A 21,225-nucleotide genomic window follows, 5' to 3' on the forward strand; every position below is an offset into this window, starting at 1 on the left:
TCTAAACTGTTATATTAATTACTGAAACTGCTGACTGACGCTAATGGTGTGACTTCCTTCGTCATTTGCTGACAATGCTTTTTAAAAATCGTGTATTAATAAGCAGGTTACTTATGTTCCATGTAAATAACATAATATAATATAATGAGACTCATAACCACACTTTGACACTTGCTCTTGCCATGTAGTGATCAGTTAGTCAGTAGGTGTGACATTTTACGCCCATGGTGTCGTGGTGTCCATTGGAATGGACATGAAAAAATACTATTAAAAACATGAGTTAGCAAAACAAATTTTATATCACTTTGTTTTTATGTTGGAGAGGAGTCAGAATAAGTATTTACATTTTTTTTTTGCTCAGCAGAAAAAATGCAGGTCTGAAGGGGTTAAGATGACCAACTTTAATATAACCCAATACAGTGCCATATCATAGGAAAAACAAAACAAAAATGGCTATAGTCATATAATCGCCATGAGTTAGCAATTCAAATTCCCAGTATGAGCACAGGACACAGGTCAACAGAAAAAATATTGAGCAGGTTGGTAGTGTGTAGTGTGTGTCTGTGTGTTTGGGAGAGAAAAATAGAGGTTGTACTTGTGTATGTGTTTGAGAGAGAACAAAATGGAGAAAAGGACAGTGGAATGTGGTAATTAATAATTTATTCAACACGCTACTTGGCCACTTTTTGACACCCACCTGCCCAAATCAGGGACATTTCTAGTAGGTTGGAAGGGGGGTTTGAAATATTATATTCTAGGCTGGCCCACTATAACCCCAGATATAGTTTGGCGGGGGGTTAATGTTAATGGCGGGGGGTTAATGTGGGCTGCTACACCTGTGTGATGAATCAAACATGGGAAGACCTAGAAAGAGTAATAGGGCCTTAAACCTCAAACTTTAGACGGTGAAATTAAATAAATGTATGTTACAAAACATTATGATTTGATTATAATTACAATCTTAAAAACATCGGTTCCCTCAGGGGTGCTTAGTGGATGTCCAGGCTATGGCCCCAAAATGACCAGGAACCACCATGATTAATCTCAGTTTACAAGCTAAAGTAAATGATCCAACCACAGAACTTATCTCTTATCTTTTACCCACTTATTATTATTAACATGCAAAACTACAGAGATCTAAGTTGTAATAAAGTAAAAGTATGCTTTATGGCAAGGATTTTGCCCGACTTGTCAAAATGCAAATAGTTTTGTTGTGGATGTAATACTAGCGTTTCATTATAGTCCTCATGTGTTCAGACTATAATGGGAACATTTAAAAGAAAAAAAAGGGAAAAAATAATGAAATCGAACCAATTCTCATTTTACATTTAGTTCAGAGTGTAGCTATTTTAAACTTCTTACCAGGAAGATGAGTGAGGGGTATCCAATCAGAGCGATGGCAGTAGAAAGCTTGCGTTTGTTTCCTCCACTGTAAGTGCTGGCAGGCTTGTCTGCATATTTTGATAACTCCAACTTTTCTAATGCCCACTGCACCACCTTGAGGGGGTTAAGGGTAATGTCAATCTGTGATGTGTCTCATCTCAACAAAAAAGTGTGTGTGTGCGTGTGTGTGTGTGTGTGTGCGTAAGTGACCCACCCTCTCCTGGTCTTTCCAGGGAATGCCACGGAGGCGTGTGTAAAGCTCCAGATGTTCCTTGGCTGTCAAGTCGTCAAACAGAGCATCAAATTGTGGACAGTATCCGATACTCTGCTGCACACGTAACAGGTCCTTCAGGATACTGGACACACACACACACACACACACACACACACACACACACACACACACAAAGGATAAATAATATCCCAATGCCGCCAATGGACTAACACAGTTAATGCAACCGGGACTTCAGCGCAGAGAAAGTTTCTGTTTTGCGCCAATCTAACAGTGCCTCTGCAGCACAAAATCTATGATAATTGTATTATTCAAGCATATATGACCAACCAAACACTTTCTTCTGGTTTTGATCTTTCCACCAGATGTTGGAACCTGGTTTTTCTTGGTTTGCCTCACTGCTCAGACCCGGAGGTTGCCGCCTGCATTGTACGGAGAGTGCACAAAGCTATTAGACGCCAGCCAGAGGCAGCCCTTGGTTTTGTGTTTGTTAACCAACTTTTATTTTCAAACTGATTATTTTGTTTATTTAATCTGTACCCGAAGTAGGCCTGTCATGATAATTACTATATCGATTTATCTTTCGATATATAAAAATGGACACAATATTTTTTTCTGGACTCAATATATTGTCGTTTACATGTGTGACTTTTTGTGCTTTTGTGTTTAAAGTAATGCTGTAAATGTTTGACAGGCAGCACGAATTGCTGAAAAAAAAAAAAATAATAATAATAATAATAAATAAGAATTTTATGGTATTTTAATAATAAAATAATTTAAAAATAATTAAAATAATTTATATCATAGTATAAATAGTTTATTTATTTATGTTTTATTTATCTAGAATATTTTAATATTTCTTTTCTACATTTCAATTCCAATGTTTAATATTCTCAAGATTTAAAAATGAATTGCTGTGTTAAAGGATGTACTTATTATGCTCTAATATTGTTATAAAACTAAAACGCCATCAATACAACGATACTATCGTTTATTCTGATAGTTTCTGGGAAAATATTTCCTCCTAAAAAATATGTTACAGTGACAGGCGACAGAGACAAATTCTTGTTTTTAGTTATTTCAACTGTGGGTTGGTTATTGGCCACTAAACTGTATAATACACTGTATTGAACTGCAAATTCTGGTATGTGTGTGTGTGTGTGTGTGTGTGTGTGTGTTTTGTGTTTCTTGGTCTCCTTTGAAAATTGTCATACGCTGTGTCTGGTTGTTAGTGGGGACCATGCATGGGTAGGCATGTGTCCTATGTAGGTTTGACTAATTGAAATAGTCAGAATAACTCTCTCACTGTCAAGCTGCTACAGTGTGATAAGCATTGGTGCTGAGGACCAAAGAAAATAGAAAAGTACTTGAACATTAAAAGTTTGTATTTTTCTGACACTGACCTGTTTCCATTGATGATGGCTTCTCCTCTAGTGGTGCACTCGTCTCCCGTTAGCATCTTGAAGGTGGTGGTCTTCCCTGCTCCGTTCACTCCCAGCAGTCCAAAACACTCACCAGGCCGGACGCCCAGACACAGCCGGTCCACTGCCAGTATACGACCCATCTTCCTGGATTTATACACCTGAAGGCATGTTGATGTACACTGAAGCATCATACAAGCAGTTCGGTCATTTCAACTTCCTAATTACAAATAATGTATATTTAACGTGTAGCAGGTTCATTTTACTGTACTGGCATAGCTGAACACACCATTTAAAAGTCAGTGATGTTTGATTAAAACTTGGACAAAAACTGGAGCTCCTAGGGATTTTCTAAATGTACATGAGCTGAGTGTACAGCACTGCAATGACCATAAACCTTTGTCAGGTTCTCAATCTTCAGCATATCGTTGTCGGCATCTCCTCGCAACACTCTTCGTCTCTCACAGGCCACGTCTACGTCATCGTCGTCTATAGGCTGACAGCTGACTGGCAACCTTCTGGACACAAACACAAACTATTTTCAGTTATGTCTTTGGTGTTTCCTTTTACCCACATAATGCCCACTGTACCTGTGATACTGACGTTTTATGTTTCATAGAGAACAGGTACAAGCAGAGGTAGGTGCACCCTAATGTGGAGTTAGCATGCAGTAAGTGGTAAGGGAGTTACTATCACTGTATGTGTATATTAAACAAAAATATATGAATTTGTTTTTACATTAAAAAAAAGAAGTTAATGCAGTTGATTTAACTTGTAATATGTGTGTGTAGGTTTAGGTGCCCAGAAAATATATAAAACTAGAAAGAGAGTTTTACAATACAGCCACATCCTTAACTTCCTATTAAGATTTAATAACTTTACTTTGCAAGAAGTAATCGTACTCCTGGATGTCCTGTTACACAGTTACCTCTCAGGCTTTTATTGTACTAAACTATGAATATAGTTACTTTGTGGTGCTTTTATTTTGGAAAAACAGCCTTGTCCTGGGTTTACTGTTCAAACCATGAGTACGAACAAAAAAATATTAGTATCATCAGATAGATAAAGGCTGTGCTGAAAATGTTGATAAAGGTTTGTAGTAAAAAACAAATAAGATCGTAAATTAGAAAATGTTAGTCTCTATGTGACTGTTGCTCACAGTCAGGCTCCATGAGCAAAATCTCTACGTCCGATTGATTCCAGAGTAGGGTGTCTGCAAAGATCACAAATTTCTCTACAATCTGTCCTAGAAATTATTTATGGAAGTAGAAGTCACAAAACTTAAACTTTGATTTTGTGAAAACCGTCCTAGTGATCAAAATGTCCATTTTGCCAAATATAGTCCGGATTCTTTTGACCTGTTTGAATCTTAAATAATTTTTCTACATTGAAGTATAGCGAATTGGCAAAGCCCCAAGCTCTTTCATGTCGATCTCCCATTTTAGCAATGGTTTTGTCTATTTTTTATGATCCGTATCAAACAAAAAACGGTTGTAATAAGATCATTGTCAGCCATAAGAAGCCTCATAGTTACCACAGAACAATAACCATGGCTGAAAGTGACAGTTGCAGGTGAAATAGTTTTTACCTTTTGCCCAACTTGTGCATGACAGGAGGAATATTATTAAAGGAGGAAGTTGCATCCTTTACTAACTCTATGATGATCATGATACTCTTGTGATTTTTAAAAGCTCAGTATCGTTCAAGGTTTGTAAAATGTTGATGCGGTCATAAAGTGGATTGCAGGCAGCAGCCATTTCAGGATTAAAGATTTAAGATCAAGGAGCTGTTTTTTGCGCTAAAACTTTTTCTTGAATACACTTAAACCAAAAATCAAAGAGTCCTTAAACTTTTTAAGAGTTACTCCTAAAGTTAAATCAAGAGCTACTTTTAGACTGAAGATTTTTTTGAATATGTCGCCTGTTGATTTGGCTGTTAGCAGTTTCTGTTTCCACAGACAGAAATGGATTACTCTGTCACTGAAGAAATAGTCAGGATCTAATGATCATGAACCACAATGTGAAGTGACAATCAGTCAATCATTACTCCAACTATAAACATAACGTTCTTGTGGCTGTATTGCATTGTGATTAATTCTCCTTAATTAATTCTCCTCTTCTTCCGTAGGTGGGGAAGCTGTATCTAGTATAGCTTTGTCTTTGTAAAATGCTATGTCTAAGGTCATCGTTAAATTCTGAGGGAGTGACAGAAAAACTCACAGAAACAAAGACCACTCACGGGGGTTTCCTGAGAAAGTTGTACTGGCAGAGGATGGTAATGAGGAAGCCAACAAAGCCTTCAATTGTCATGGCAACAAGTCCCCTAGTCACGATGTCCCACTCAAATGGAGACTTCATCTTGTCAAACTGGCCTGTAAGCATACATTCACAACTCACTTAAGTTAAAATGAAAATAATTACAGGTCAGCATTGCACTTTAAAGTATGAGGTTGGCAATATATATCACTTTTACCGTCAGGAAGTCTTGTGAAAAGATCCAAACCAACAATGAATGTATCTGACCAGCAATTCATCACATACCAACATTCTGTCAAGGCCCTCAGCATCTGATACCAGCGTACGGATGTGAGGTTGGGCTTAACAACAACTAGATCTGTACTTAACTGGTTAACAGGTTGACTCCAAACAGCAACTATGAATCTTGTTTTGACACAGTAAATGAACACATTACTACCGATTCAAAGTCTTGTTTGACCCACCCCTACATTAGGCCTTTAGCCCATAATAGTGCCTAAAACACACAATAGTGCAGCGGATGGGTTTACAATACAGTTAATGAACAGGGAAGTGCGAAAGGGTGTCTTGTACGTCAATATCACATGCTGAGGCCTGTGACCAAAGTTGAAAATGAGACTGAGCTTCAGGTGAGTACTGAGAGATGGAAACTTTTGTTTGTTTTGTTTTGTTTTTCAGAGTAATACTGTCTTAACACCATACTGATAAAAAAATTTCATGAAAAAAATCCTAACATACATTTTCAAAGCAGAGGTGGTTTCAAAAGATAAATAACAAGATTCAGCTAGAGAATGCAATTTCTGATGGATGCTGAATAGCAGATGCTATGCTGCCATGCTGGAGGGAATATGTTAGAAGAAGTTAAAGTAGTAGGAACGAGAAGTTGAAGTAGTTGGAATAGGTGGAAAAGTAGGAATGGGTGGAATTTATGTGAATTTTAAATTTAACAATAATGAATGATAACAATAATAAACTGCAATGCTGGCTTGAATGTGTCATAGGAGTAAAAAAGAGGTTAAATTAGTAGGAACTGATTGAATTAGCGATTGTATCCTCATGCATTCTGTGTGAGGCCGTACCTATTTTAGCATAGTATTCATTGATGTACTCGTTGTACGCCATCTCCATCAGGCCATGACCCAGGTTGTAGTTGGGGAAGATAAGGAAACAGGACTTCAGGTAACTGTTGACTTTTTTCAGGTCCTAAAGGAGACAAATATAGTGAAGGGATGAATACAAAAACTTCTAAAATGTGCTGCAGCAGTACAAAAGAAAAGAGGTGTATTACACAATATTCTATGTCTATTTAGTAGGATTTATTTGAAGATTTATTATCTTATGTGGCAAAGGAACATCTAATCTCTAATCTTTACTCACAATGTAGTGTAAGAATTAATTGTTGTCTTGGACATTAGAGGTTAAATCCTTTTCAATATGTTTAGCAAACTGTAAGACCAAGATACGAGACCAAGATGGTACTACGGACGGCTGCCTCAGTGTGTTTTCTTGTTTTGTTTGTAAACTCTAATGTCTGCTGTCATACCCAGAGCTCTTTCAACAGAAAAGAGCTCATGAACATCAGGGGAACAACTCCAGCGGATTCATTTCCACCTTTTCTCTGCTAATCAGTAGAATTATTGGACATTCTGGTAAGAGGTGAGCTCACCTTTGCTCATGCAGTTAAATGCCGGAGGAGTGGGAGGCAGGCTGGAGTGCTTGTGAGTGGATACTCTACCGCACTACCAGGAAAATTTCTCTCCAACGTGCATTCACTGTGCAACCAACTGGATGGACCTCAGTTGTGCTGCAGCTGGCAGGTATCCAACTCTTCAGAGTATTTCGTGACACAAAACTTTCAGGCAAAGCGAAAGGTGGGGGAATCTGTTTTTTTATAACCGGTGGCTGGTGATCCAGCAACACTGTTGTCCTGGTCAGGAATTATTTTTCATAAACTTGCTTCATTCATTCTGGTCAGTGTTTACATTCCACTGTGCAGTGCAAGCTCACTGACCAGATACTGTGTGTAGAGCGGGTATACCCGGACTCCTTAGTTATTGTCCTAGGTGATTTTAACAAAGGAAACCTTAAACAAGATCTCTCCAAATACAAACAGTTTATAAAATGTCCGACCAGAGAGGGGAATATTATGGATCACTGTTACGCAGCAGTCAGCGATGCCTATATGCCATGACCTGCGCTGCACTGGGACACACTGAATCCTGCATACAGGCAGAAATGAAAGCTCTGTAAACCTGTTGTGAGGATATCTTCAGGCATGTTTGGACTGTACTGACTGAGATGTTTTCAGGTCTGCTATCAACAGCCTGGATGAGTTCACAGAGGCTGTGACATCATACATCATCTTATGTGAGGACAGCTGTGTACCATCACGCACCAGGGTGACTTTTAACAATGACCAACCCCGGTTCACAGCCAAACTCAGACAGCTATGTTAGGAAGCATTCAGGAGTGAGGACAGGGACAAGTTTAAAGAGTCAAAGTAAAAGTTTAGTAAAGTGGTGAGGGAAGCTAAACACCAGGAAGCTAAATACTCAGCAAATGACTCTGCTCCTGTCTGAAGACACAGATAACCAACTAGAAACTCACAGCCCCCTACTCCATGAATAATTTACACTTGCCAACAGATTGAACAAGTTCTACTGTTGATTTGAAAGATAATCGAACAGACCTGACACCATCACCCACGACACCCTTCACCAGCTCCAGCCCAGGAGCTCCACCTCAGCAGGATCCTCAGCCTCTCCACAACTGCCCACCTCAGTGTCCCCCTCCCCCCTCACAGTGACACCTCTCTCCATCTTTGGGAGGGACGTCAACAGACTCTTCAAGAGACAGAAGCCCCACCAAGTAGCCGGTCCTGGCTCTAGGCCCTTTCATAGTGCGGTCCCGCAAATGTCCCACTAAATTCCTGGAAATATTTCTGCCGGCTATTCACCTTAGGGCATACATAGTGATCTCGCAAAGACGTAATATTCATGCCCATTCATAATGCAGTCCGGCGTTGCGGAACGAGGTGGGAGGAGACGATAGTGACGTGAAACAGAGCAGCAGCAGTGCTGCACAACAGCATAGTGCAGTATGTGTTCAGTTAGTGACCTCTGTTTGTTTACAACAAGCACTGGACACTTTGTGTACAGTTAGCATGCCGGTTTGTTTACAGTAAGTCGTGGACGCTGTGCACTGTTAGTGACGGCGGCCGCAGTTGGTGTGGAACTGCTGAACAGTGATTGGATGACTGTCGGACCAACTGGGAGGAACATGTTAGACACCACGCGCGACATCAAATATTCCTCCTTGCCGGGATGGCCCTTTATAGTGGTCCTCCTTCCAACAGAGATAAGGCCCTTTCATACTGCTGTTTCAGGTGCGACATTAAAGGTTCTGTAACGTCTCGCCTGCACTATGAAAGCGCCAGAAGCGGGATGTCGGGATCAAGTGATCCCACCAATTTTATACCTTCAGAGGTAGTCACAGAGGCAGGAAATTGGTGGGATCACTTGACAGCTCCTCTACATGTTACATTAATGAAATGCACATCCATACATAGTAATTTGTTCTTTTGCAACAAAACACCACAGTAAATTCCTGGTATTTGAAAACCTACTTGGCAATAAAAAATATTCTGATTCTAATTCTGATCTAAGTTTACAATAAAAAGAGTCAAACTGACCTTATCATGTTCAAAAAGCTGGAGTAGGAAAGTGGCAACAGTTGCAGTGATGCCTATGAAGAGGTTGATGACTATGAGGAACACATAGGCAGTACTTGGCACCTCAAACCAAAAAGATGCTGGGTACATGATGGGAGTGATGGACCACCTGTAAGAAAGAACATTCCCTGAGCAAAATGACTGAGGACGTCCAAAGCTTCAGGACATACATGAGGTATTGAAAGAAAGTGGAGATGCACTGCTGCTGTTTTTCTAGCTCACATGTGCAGGGAGTTTGTCTGTAGTGTGGTCTGTAGTCAAGTTGCTATTAAAATGAAATATACTACTCAGAATAGAAAAATAAATTAATCAATTAATGAATCAACAATTAATTCACCCTCCTGTTATGTCAGCCATTTTAAGGGTAAAACAATCTAAAAAATAAAAAACAAATAGTTAAAAGTATTTTTTTCAGTATAAAACTTCTTCTGCTTGATTTAATAAATGTAATCAACATATAAAATGAAAATGGTTTATTTCACACATTTTCCCCCGGCTCTGGAACTCATCTTTGATCATGACAATCTTTATCAACATCACTCCATGAAAAAAAATGTCATGTGAAACTATTGTATTTTATATGTAGGTCTTTCTAGTGTACATTAAAAAAAGTATTAACATGCATTTTTTCAGAAAAACTAGTGAATTATCCTCATTGAACCATGATCTGTAAGAGGTAAAGTACATCATTGCACTACATTTTGATTGAAATGGTTAGTAATGGAGTTAATATTGAACTATAAACAATGTTTATTGGGATTTTGTAGCTTCTGACACTTTTGGATAATTAAACATGCCATGGGTCAAATTGACCCAGAAACATCATTGCTGTTCCTGAGTAACAAACAGAATTATAAAAGTGTATTCAGGTTTAGAACATTGTGGTAATTTTTTGGTTGCCATTCATTACACACATTTCATGCCTTTCTGTTTTATATTGAGAATGGATTAAAATTGCCACAAATGTCAGGATGCCACTTCAAGACACCAAGATATTGAGGAACAATGTAGACAATCCATGCTGTGATTTAGTATCAAACTTTTCAGTTTTCTACACTTTCAGTGATTGGATGGTAATCACTTTTGCTCTGTAAATACACCTAGGAAAGCTATACATCTTCTGAATGTTTAAGGTCTCATCCATCAGTCCATCGATTTTCCTCTGCTTATCTGGGCTGGGCCGCGGGGGCAGCAGGTTAACTGAGCCTTTAATGAAAGCCACTTAACAATACTGTAATGGCTTTGACTTCACAGAATGGCAATTACATTACAGTCAGATTTAACCATCAGGTTGTTCTGCATTGGGTATCAGATCATAATGGCACATTAGTGCATGTGTGTGTGCATGCATAGCCATTTGCCTTACCCGTAGAGAAGAAAGAGGGAGAGGACAGCAGGGAAGTTTGTTGGGGAGGTGTAAGCTGGCAGGTCGAACACAAACAGAATAATAACACAGCAAGTCGCAGGTACCAGGTAGTTCAGCTGTGGAGAGAAGACGAACATTTTCCTACACTGCAGTATTTCATCTACACATCTTGATGGCATCAGTCACACACACACTGTATCCTCCTCACCATGTCCCATATGTAATTAGCCAGCCAGTAGATGACAGGGTCACAGCCGCTGACAAACTGTAGATGTTTGGCCTTTGTAGATTTCTCTGCAACCAGAAACACCACAAAGCTGGCTGGCACAAAGGACATGGCCACAATAATGAAGATTGCAATCACCACATCTGTCCCTTGTAGCCTGAGGAGAGGAGAGGAGAGGAGAGGAGAGGAGAGGAGAGGAGAGGAGAGGAGAGGAGAGGAGAGGAGAGGAGAGGAGAGGAGAGATTACATAACATTTTCATAAAACAGCCATGATGTCATCCAGGAATCCATCTAAAATCATATTATATACTATTACTTGGAAACCAACAAAGTTAATGACTTAATAATTGATCAGTATAAACCAATGACCATGGAAGCCTTGAAATCACCAACTAGTAGTTTTATTGTATTGATGGCCTGAACGACATAATAAGACCCAATTAGTTGCTAGTTGCTCCTACGAGCAGGTATTAACAGGTTTCAAGCCTCCCGTGCAAGTTGGACCCGGTGACCCACAGAGGCAACGCCAGTCGGTCCTGCAGGCTCATGGGCAAGACACAACACACAAGATGAGAGCGACTTCAATTTTTTGATCTAGACTTTGAACAGTCAATGCTGAGGGTAAATTTGAACTTCTATTAAAAGTGTCACCTAATGGCTAACATGCACTGAATTGAGTTCAGGGCCTCCGTGTGGCATGGCATACTGGTTGCCCCCAGTTCCATGTCAATCTGACAGAACTTTAGAGAGATGTCACACCACTTATTTTGTGCGTGTACAAGTTTTTATATAGCTTTTGTATTTTTGACACAGTGGCGCCTAATTAGTGATTGGCATCACATTTTGCACAGAGCCTCAGGGTAGTTAAATACTAGAACCAACTTTTGTGTTAATTGGAGTAATTGTTGCCATGATGAGCAGCACTACCTGGCGTCACTGCAACCGAGAGGAAGTTTTTCCTCTGTAACTTGAATCTGAACGTGAATTTTTGGATTATAAAAATTGTTTTATATATTTTAATTTATGTACAAAATTTCAAGCAGATTAGACTCTGTGGATTAAATGAGTTTAAAAGGTAGATTCAGCATTTTTCTGAATAACTATGATCAAGATATGCACTCAGGAATTGTTTCTGTATAACTTGTGCAATTTTTGGATTATAACAATTCTTTGAACAACTAGGTATAACAGATTCTGCTGGCCAAATTTCGTGCAGATCGTATTTTGCACCTTGAAGGAGTCAGAAAAAGTAGCATTCTTTAGCTTTTTCAAAAAACAACATTCAAGTTAGAAATTGGCGTGGCGTATCTCACAAAATTCAACTGAACTTAGTAAAAGCATACATGTAAGATTTTTTATGTACAAAATAGCATGTTGTAGTTATAGGCCAAAACATTTTCGCCTTGATTATAGTGCCACCTGCTGGTGGACATGTCATTTTTGTGCCTGTCGTGTGCAGCACTCAAAAACAGCCCTGTAAATGCAACTGTTATGATGTGTACTGTTTAAGATGCAGTACCACTTTTTACAACAGAAGAATAATAAAAATAAAAATCTTTACGATAACAATAGGGTTCCCAGCACCACTGGTACTGGGATCGCCTTTGCTTTGCAGCTCAGCCCAGCTCCCTAGACCCCTGATTAAGGTCCTTTAAGTTATCCTTTAAAGCATTTAATGTCAGTGCCACTGAGCAACTTACAAGTAGTCCAAAGAGAGACTGGCACTGGTTCGGTTCATTGGGTGGTTTGTCAGCGTGAAACCTGCAAAACAAACACACAAAACACAATAACCTAACTTGTGTGTAGATGATAATAACCACAAGGAGGAGCTGGCCCAAATCGACATATCATTATTTAACACTGTCAATAATTTAGCATTTAAGTGTCTTTAAATGAAAATGTCATCATATGCAATTACCATAGGCAGCTGGGTTGCCCTTGGATGCAGGCAGGTTGGCACGCAGGATGGCATTGTTGAGGACGTTTAGATATGTTGGCATGCTGTGGTAACCTTTGTTGTTGTAGAGAACCTAGACACATGGGCTTACTCTGTCAGCCACAGTTGAAACTGGATTTGTGAACATCTTGCCAGGTTCAAAACGCCAATCTTACCTGAGCTGATCTGCGAACTGCTATCTTGCGAACCATAGGAGGTATCTTTCTCCCAAAGGATGCAGGGATTGATTTCTGGATGTTCCCCACTGTTAAACCGCCATATCTATTAAGAACAAAGTATGGTACAGAATAGAATACAAGCTTGAATAGACTCAAATAAAACTGAATGTAATATTTTATGAATGTTGCATTTGCTGTAAAATCAGATTTTAAACCTCATCTTTATAGTAATACTGTCATGGTCTGGGTCTGTTTTCAGCCTATTTTCTGTTTGCCTGCATGTTCCCTGTTTTCCCCTCCTCTTGACCTACTTTCCACAGGGGTGTGATCTGTGGGAGTGTTTGGGGTGATTTCCAGCTCCTGCTGCAGACACTCCTGTGCATCATAAGAGCAATCAAGCTCACCTACAAAACCATTCATTAGCTGTATCCCAATGTCAAGGATCCTTCCTTAGTAGGATCCTTTCTTAGGAGTCGGGTCCTCCAGAGGAGAGGCCAGAGTCCTTCCTATCACTGGTATAATGCACAAATGGAACAGCCTTCCTAGTGTGCAGGTGTGCATCATTGCGTAATTGGACGTCCTGCTTCAATTCAGCGATGCAATTTCAAAACCAGTTCACGACATGGATGTGGCTTTGGCATCAGCACTCTTCCACATATTTGTGGAAATGGAAGAAGATGCTTTAAGTTTGAATCTCCACAATTTAGCAAGAAAAAGCAACAAAGTTATAAAAGCAATGGCACATAACTCACCATAGTGATTTTTTAAAATTTGATTTTACAGTACAGTACAATAACCGTTATTTATAAATAACAATAACGGATAATAGCTTTCGGTCGCTGTTAACACAATAAACAAATGTATAACTTTCTGAATGGCATAGCTACGTATACTTTGCACATAGTACTTCATCATCTGACGCATATTAACGTATTAACATTAATAATTAATGACTTTAGCGACTGAGACAGCAGCAATTAACTTAACTGACAATGTATTAAGATGAAAAAATGATAAATATTCTGCCATTTGTTTATGCATATGTTTTTTGTTTGACTTTGAACACAAGTTTTGTGATAACAAATATTTAGTGCAAACTGAAAATACTTATATATTTAAAATCATACTGCGCAACCGGCGTCGCTGTTTCTACGCTCGCCATTTTTTAAATCTCCCTGTAGACCGGTGTGCGCAAGGCTTTATGGGTACACGGGGCGCATGGAGGACACACACATGCATCCTTGGAATTTGGGCAAAAGAAGGACTCCATCCTGCAGAGGATCCTGGACATAAGGACAGTCCGTCGGCGGATGACAATGACGTAGTATCCTTCAAATCCGTTTGAGGATCCTTCCTTGACATTGGGACACAGCCACAATCTCTCCAAGCTCTCTCTCTCACTGATTTTTCCCATGATTTCAACATAGATAACAACTTCAATGAAAGCTTTCAAATGGAATTTTTCATCTACATTATTGGGTATTATTTTACATACATTTAGAAAAATTAAAATGCAATATAAACTATGCAAGATTATTTTACATTAATGCAAGTAACAGGGAATAAAACTTTACATGTAATTTTAACATGGTCAATCAAGCTTGTAGGTTTATGTGAAAGAGAAAATGCAAATTAGGTTACTGCATTGAACATAATACATACATAGAACTACATTCTACATTCAGATTTCAATAAAATCTGACTCAGGCTTCCATTTAAGGTTCTGACAAAAGTATATTTGGGAATGAAAAATTTTATTTTATTGACAAAAAATATGAAATGCTTCTCCTACCTATGCAGGCGCAGTCTGTCTGATGTGAAGAGCAGGTACTCAGAGATGTTCCGGCCTGTGATGTCAACCAGGATGTCACCTGTCACCACCTTCATGAGGGGGGGGCGTCCTCCTACCCCACTGGGGCAGGAGAAGCCCGTCCCCTGCATGGAACAGGTACAACGCACTGGCTCACGGATGGACAGGGGGAGTGTGGGAGGAGACGTCACAGGTTCTGAGCAAACATAAGAGGAGGTGTCTTTAACTCATACATTGACTTGTGTAGCAGGAAAAGCACATGTTGTAGTCAAGAGAGAGATCCAGTGATTCCAGTAGATAACTAAAAATAACTATAAATTATAGATTAGACTAACCAAAAGTATAGTATAGTTAAGATAACTTAGGTTAGATCAACTTTAAAAATGCTGCTTACATATCAATAAATCAGTATTGATATTGAGACAGTTTGCACAATGAGTATATGTACATTGATACTCTTTAAATATTTACTTTTAGTTAAGGTTTTGAGTGCATATCATTGTTGTATTGCTACTTTGGCTTCCTTATGGGCCAAAGGGCTTTCACGTCAATTATATTGCCACCTGCTGGTGGACGTGTCGTTTTTTTGCGCCTGCCCCGTGAATGCTGATGTTATGGCGTTTACCGTTGAGGTTGCAGTATGAGTCTTTTCAATGGAATAATAATAAAAATTAGACCTGTGAAAAAGGTATGAATGGGGTCAAAGCCTCCAGTGCAAGTCGGACACCACAACCCACAGAGACAACGCAAGTCGGGCCCGCAGGCCCACGTGCAAGATGCAAGACACAGGTTGAGAGCGACTTTGATTTTTAATCATTTGGGAGGTTGAATGCCATTTGCATTTTCTATTTTGAATTTTGGCACAGTGCCACCTAGTGGCTGATTGGCACCACATTTAGCACAGAACCTCAGTAGAGCAAGATTTGGGGTTATTGATGATTGAATGATTTTTACACCATTTAGTCATGGGCTAGCACAGATTCTACATGCTAAATTTTGTGCGGATCAGACTCTGTGCCTTGAAGGAGTTTGAAAAAGAAAATAGAGCTTTTTTAGTGATTTTGTGACAAACACATTTTGTGGTGGAAATAGGCGTGGCCTATATCACAAAATTTAGCTTAACTCAATGAATGCATCTTTTTAATGTGCGACATAGTTTGCTTGAGTTACAAGCCAAAACGCCCTCGCTTTGATAATGGCGCTATCTGTTAGTGGCCATATGTCAAATTTGGCAGATATTCTCAGTGGCGCATGGGAAATAATTGCTCCAAGTTTGGTGTTGATAGGAGTGACTGTTATCAAGATATGCACCACTTCCTGTTTTGACAGTAACAAATTACGTTTTTCGTCTATAACGTGCATTTTTTGGATTATAACAATTCTTTATACAACCTTTTACCTTTAGGTTGTGTGCAAAATTTTATGCAGCTTGTCTATCGCACTCACCATTGTCACAACTCCTTGGTTCCAGCGCAGAGCTTGACAATGCATAATAACTGAAAAGGGTGTTAGTTCTGGTCCTGGTGCTGATTGGCTAATGAATAATCAATTCACTGCTCTCATTGGTTCTCATTAGTTCCAGCGCACAGCTTGACAATGCATAATGACTGAAAAGGGTGTTAGTTCTGGTCCTGGTGCTGATTGGCTAATGAATAATCAATTCACTGCTCTCATTGCTCTCTTAGCACTCATTGGGTCATTTTCTTTTTAACTGAGAAACTATCAGGCTGGAGTCACTCATATGCAAAGGGGCAAATAAAAGTGTTGCTTCTGGTTGAGAACATAAGTGGGTTTCAAAGCAAACCAGCAACTGATGTCTCTGTGTGGCATCCTGCACAGCCCACATATAGCCTAAGCAGGCAATGGTCACTTGCTTGTATTTGCGTATGTGTGACATTAGACTCACAATGCCAGATGATGCAGTCAAAAGTTTATGAAGAATGTTTGTGAAGAAATCAATATAGAAACATTTCCAGAGCAGTTCAGACGGACAAATTTCAGTGTAAGATATATCTTAAACTGGACACATTTAAGTGGGTTGCACATATGATAATGGTCACCAGCCTTATCAAATGGACTCACCATGGACTGTGGTTGGAGGGGTGACTGTGAAGTTCCACAGCCCGTCCTCAAAATGAGGATCTGGATAATCTGAAGGTGCTGGTGAAGGAGGTGGAGGTACAAAGTTTGACAGTGGGACCCCCTGGGTGAAGGAGTCCAGACATATAGAGTCAAAGTAGCGAGCAGCCAGGGTCTTGGAGTTGTTGGCGCTGGGGTTGAGGGTCTGGGCCAGTTGATCCAGGGTGCTGTTAAAGGGGGTTTTAAGGACACAAGTAGCACCCACACCTGAGGGCAGATGGAGGGTGTTGATAATCTTACGTGGGTTGGCGTCTGGTGACTGTTTACTCCTGAGAGGGGAGATTAAACATGCTACAATTAGATTCTTCAATGTACTTCTGAATGTAATTTTTAATCTGGGCAGGGTAAACTGACAACACACGGTGGATGGCGACAGTGAAACAATTCATGAGTTATGGGCAGGACATCAAAGTATAAAACATGTTACTTCCTGTTACCAGCAGGAGGCCGTATGACTATGGGTCAATATTGTAGGGGTATCTGGTTACAGATAGAAATTGCCTCCAGCAGGGGGCACCAAAAGTTGTAAGGGGTATCAGGGGGTTACAGATCAATTTTGCTATCAGAATTGTTAATAATTATCATATATAATTATTAATTATAAACAGTGAAAAGATGGCAAAATTACAGTAAATCAGTCTCATAAAGTTACAAAACATCAAGTTGGAACACTGATTAATTATTAACTTAATTATAATCAAATTACCATATACACTTTTAGTATTAGTTGAAGGCATTTGAAGTTCTTTTCATAGCAGAGTTTGGCATATCACTCATTCATGTGCAACATTAAAAGAACAGTGTGTTTAGTCAAAAAAAAAATATTTATTCTAAAACAAAGCAAAGGATTTTTTTTATGTCTGAAGAAATCCACCTGGAGCTGTGGCAATGGTGGGGGTGGGGTTGTGTGTCTTTGTTTGGGAGGAAACAAAGATCATCCCTTTTTTTTGGTTGAAGTGAAGAAATTGCTGGCACAATTTTCATCACATACAGTCCATAAATCCAAATGAAACTTGTGGGATACCTGTGACCCCTACAATATTGACATGGGATTGTGTTCAGGTCTGGACTCACTGGATCACATATGAGTAATTTGGGGCAGATTGGACAATCTACTCCTGCGTCGTGGCGAATGATTGAAATTCATCACGCCACCACAGTAACACCGTTCAATGAAAACTCACAATGTTCACAACAAAGCATCATCAACATCCTGAGGCCTGTCTAAGCATATTTGAGATGGATCTGTTGAACCAATGAAGAGAAACAGTTCAAGACATCAAAGTATAAAACATGTTACTTCTTGTAACCAGCAGAAGGCCCTTTGACTATGTGTCAATATTGACATGCGGATGTGTTCAGGACTGGACTCTCATCATGCATGAAAAATTTGGGGTAGATTGGTTAATGCATTCCCAAGTTACATTTTCCTGTTTTATGGCAAAACGTCATATTTCACCTCATACCTTAATAACTAACGAAACTGCGAAAACCTTTAATTAATCAGGTCTTAAGATAGTACTCACCAAATTTGAAGGCCACTAGGGTAAATCTCTAGGAGTAGTTTGTTAAAGTAGTAGCCTGGAAATGGCCCAAAATACCCTAAAATTTCTCATTCAATTCAAGATGGCTGACATCCTATTGGTTTTAGGGTATGGGTCTTTGAGGCTTTTAAGTGCGTCACTCCTCTACCAAGTTAAACCTATTTCAGGGGCTAAGCTAAAAACTGTGTAAAACATGTTACTTCCTGTTGCCAACGAGTGACACTATGACTATGTGTCAATATTGACATGTTAATGTGTTCAGTAATGTGTTCATTATGCTTAAGTTAGAGCAGCTCCCTGTTCATGGTGAATACTCGAAATTTGCCGCATATGCTCCTTATTTAAGAATTTTCTGCCTGAATCTGCTTTGTTGGTCCAGCCTGTCTCTTTGCTTGATAGTATGAACTGGTCTTTTCATGGACTCCAAGGACGCAGAGTCAGACCCTGTGCACTTAGCCCTGAAAGCGCAAGAACAAAGGACTTGTCACCAGAAGGAACAAACCAATCTGATTTGTTAATGACAGTCAATTGACCCTTCGCAAAATCTTCTCCCGCTTAGTTACTGTTGTTATGTGCATCAAGCTCCCAGGACTGTCAGCAGCAAGGGTGATGTTTTAGCGAGTGCTAGCGATTCTTTTTGGAATAATACCTCCGCTAGGTAGGCTGCAGATTCACAAAATGCTACAAAGATTAAAACAAAATAAAATTCCTAATGGCCTGATGGGACATTATGTTGAACATTGATATAAACATTACAGGGCTGTACGTCAACGTTTTCAACGTTGCTCCTAGCACTGATGCTACAGAGGTTGATAGTAATGTGGCACAATCCACAAAATCTCTAGTAGGCCTATTGGTGTGTAGTTACAAACACCTCATCTGTAGGCTACACTCTAGAAAACATGTTAAATATGTTGTCAGGGTGGTAAATCATCCATGGCACAGACTGATTTTTTGTATCATGTTCGTGGATCATCCTGAGACACCTGCGACCCCCTGCAGTTTGCTTACTAGCCTGGTATTGGGGTGGACGATGCAGTAATCTACCTGCTGCACAGATCGCAGCCTGGCGGACAGCGGAAGCACTGGGAGGATCATGTTCATTGACTTCTCCAGTGCTTTCAACACTATCCAGCTGTCACTGCTCAGAGTGAAGATTGAAAGTGTGGGAGTGGACCAACACCTGGCTGCATGGACTACAGACTATCTCACCAACAGACCACAGTATGTGAGGCTCCATCACAGTTTGTCCAACGTGGTGCTCTGCAGCACAGGTGCCCCTCAGGGTACAGTGCTCTCTCCCTTCCTTTTCAACCTTTAAACCTCAGACTTCACTCACAAAACCAAACACTGCCACATCCAGAAATTCACAGACGATACAGGCATTGTTGGATATTTTTCTGAGGGGAATGAACTGGAATACAGCATAGTCATCAGGGACTTTGCCAGCTGGTGTAAGCTCAACCAGCTTCAGATAAACACCAGCAAGACAAAGGAAATTATCATTAACTTCAAAGGAAAACATCCCACTTCACACTTGTGAACATCCAGGGATTAGACATCGAAGTGGTCGAGAACTACAAATTTCTGGGTGTTCACCTCAACTATAAACTGGACTGGACTGACCACATCTGTGCTCTCTACAAGAAGGGCCAGAGTCGCCTGCACCTGCTGAGGAGACTGAGGTCCTTTAGAGTGTGCAGAGCCCTCCTCAGGACTGAGTGGTGGCTTCAGCCATCCTCTAGGCTATGGTCTGCTGGAGAGGGTGCAGTACCAGGACAGAAAGAGACTAAATAAACTGATCAGGAGAGTGAGCTCTGTCCTGGACTGTCCCCTGGCAAAATCGCTGTTAATACAAAAGATGTATTCTTACCTGTACTGTCGTCTGTCTTCATTGGCATAAGGGATGAAGTTGCCTCTAGGTTGGGTATAGTTATGATACTGAGATGGGGATAACATCAGCGGCGGCAAATCACCTGTAAAAAAGAGAAAACTATGTGTTCACCTGCCTGTAAGGGTGCGAAGCGTGCAGCATCAACATATACTGACAGAAGATCACCTCACATACATATACAGTATGTTCATTCATTCATTATCCTTAACCGCTTATCTGAACTTGTGTGGGGCTGGAGCTAATCAGAGCTGACATTGGGCGATAGGTGGGATACATCCCGGACAGGTCTCCAGACTATCACAGGGCATACACATAGACACAGAGACAGACAACCATTCACGCTCTCATTCACACCTACGGGCCAACTCCACACAGAACATGCAAGTCGCATCACGACCTGTGTGACCCTCTTGCTGTGAGGTGAGAGTGCTGATATACAGTGGTATGCAAAAGTTTGGGCATCCCTGACAATTTCGATTATTTTCTTTTATAAATCATGGGGTGTTTGGATCAGCAACTTAATTTTGATCCATCAAGTAACTTATGGACACAGTAATATTTCAGTAGTGAAACTAGGTTTATTGGATGAACAGAAGATGTGCAATATGCATCAATAGAAAATTAGACAGGTGCAAAAAATTTGGGCACCCATGTCATTTTGTTGTGGGCGGCTGTGGCTCAGTTGGAAGAGTGGTCACCCACTGATCGAACGGTCGGTGCATCAATCCCTGACCATGGCAGCCTACATGTCGACGTATCTTTGGGCAAGATAATGAACCCAAAATTGGGGCAGTGAGTGAAAATGAGGGCAGTCTGTAGTGTAAATCGCTTTGAGTGGTCGCAAAGTGCTATATAAGTGCAGGTCCATTTACCATTTGAACACATAATTGGTTTGGTGAGCTCATCAAGTCTTGAACTTCATAGACAGGTGCATCCAATCATGAGGAAGGGTATTTAAGGTGGTCAATTGCAAGTTGTTTTCTCTTTGAATCTCCTGTGAAGAGTGGCAACATGGGGGCCTCAAAACAACTCTCAAATGACTTGAAAGAAAAGTGTGTTCAACATCATAGTTTAAGAGAAGGCTACAAAAATATATCGCAGAGATTTCAG

General features: G+C 40.1%; 1 protein-coding gene across 1 annotated transcript in view; it reads right to left on the bottom strand.

The window, feature by feature from the left end:
- abca2 (ATP-binding cassette, sub-family A (ABC1), member 2) overlaps positions 1 to 21,225 on the bottom strand; it is an 81,460-nt gene that overhangs the window by 5,119 nt on the left and 55,116 nt on the right. The window contains exons 28-42 of the mRNA XM_059336419.1: positions 20,095 to 20,197; positions 16,621 to 16,946; positions 14,521 to 14,734; positions 12,726 to 12,831; positions 12,532 to 12,643; positions 12,314 to 12,374; positions 10,596 to 10,770; positions 10,388 to 10,503; positions 8,983 to 9,130; positions 6,371 to 6,494; positions 5,275 to 5,407; positions 3,434 to 3,554; positions 3,019 to 3,197; positions 1,598 to 1,739; positions 1,363 to 1,497 (exon numbers count right to left, since the gene is read on the bottom strand). Of these exons, the coding sequence (XP_059192402.1) occupies positions 1,363 to 1,497; positions 1,598 to 1,739; positions 3,019 to 3,197; positions 3,434 to 3,554; positions 5,275 to 5,407; positions 6,371 to 6,494; positions 8,983 to 9,130; positions 10,388 to 10,503; positions 10,596 to 10,770; positions 12,314 to 12,374; positions 12,532 to 12,643; positions 12,726 to 12,831; positions 14,521 to 14,734; positions 16,621 to 16,946; positions 20,095 to 20,197 (2,195 nt within the window). The remainder of the gene's footprint in view (positions 1 to 1,362; positions 1,498 to 1,597; positions 1,740 to 3,018; positions 3,198 to 3,433; positions 3,555 to 5,274; positions 5,408 to 6,370; positions 6,495 to 8,982; positions 9,131 to 10,387; positions 10,504 to 10,595; positions 10,771 to 12,313; positions 12,375 to 12,531; positions 12,644 to 12,725; positions 12,832 to 14,520; positions 14,735 to 16,620; positions 16,947 to 20,094; positions 20,198 to 21,225) is intronic.

Source organism: Centropristis striata, chromosome 7 (genome assembly GCF_030273125.1).
Source record: "Centropristis striata isolate RG_2023a ecotype Rhode Island chromosome 7, C.striata_1.0, whole genome shotgun sequence".
NCBI lineage: Eukaryota > Metazoa > Chordata > Actinopteri > Perciformes > Serranidae > Centropristis > Centropristis striata.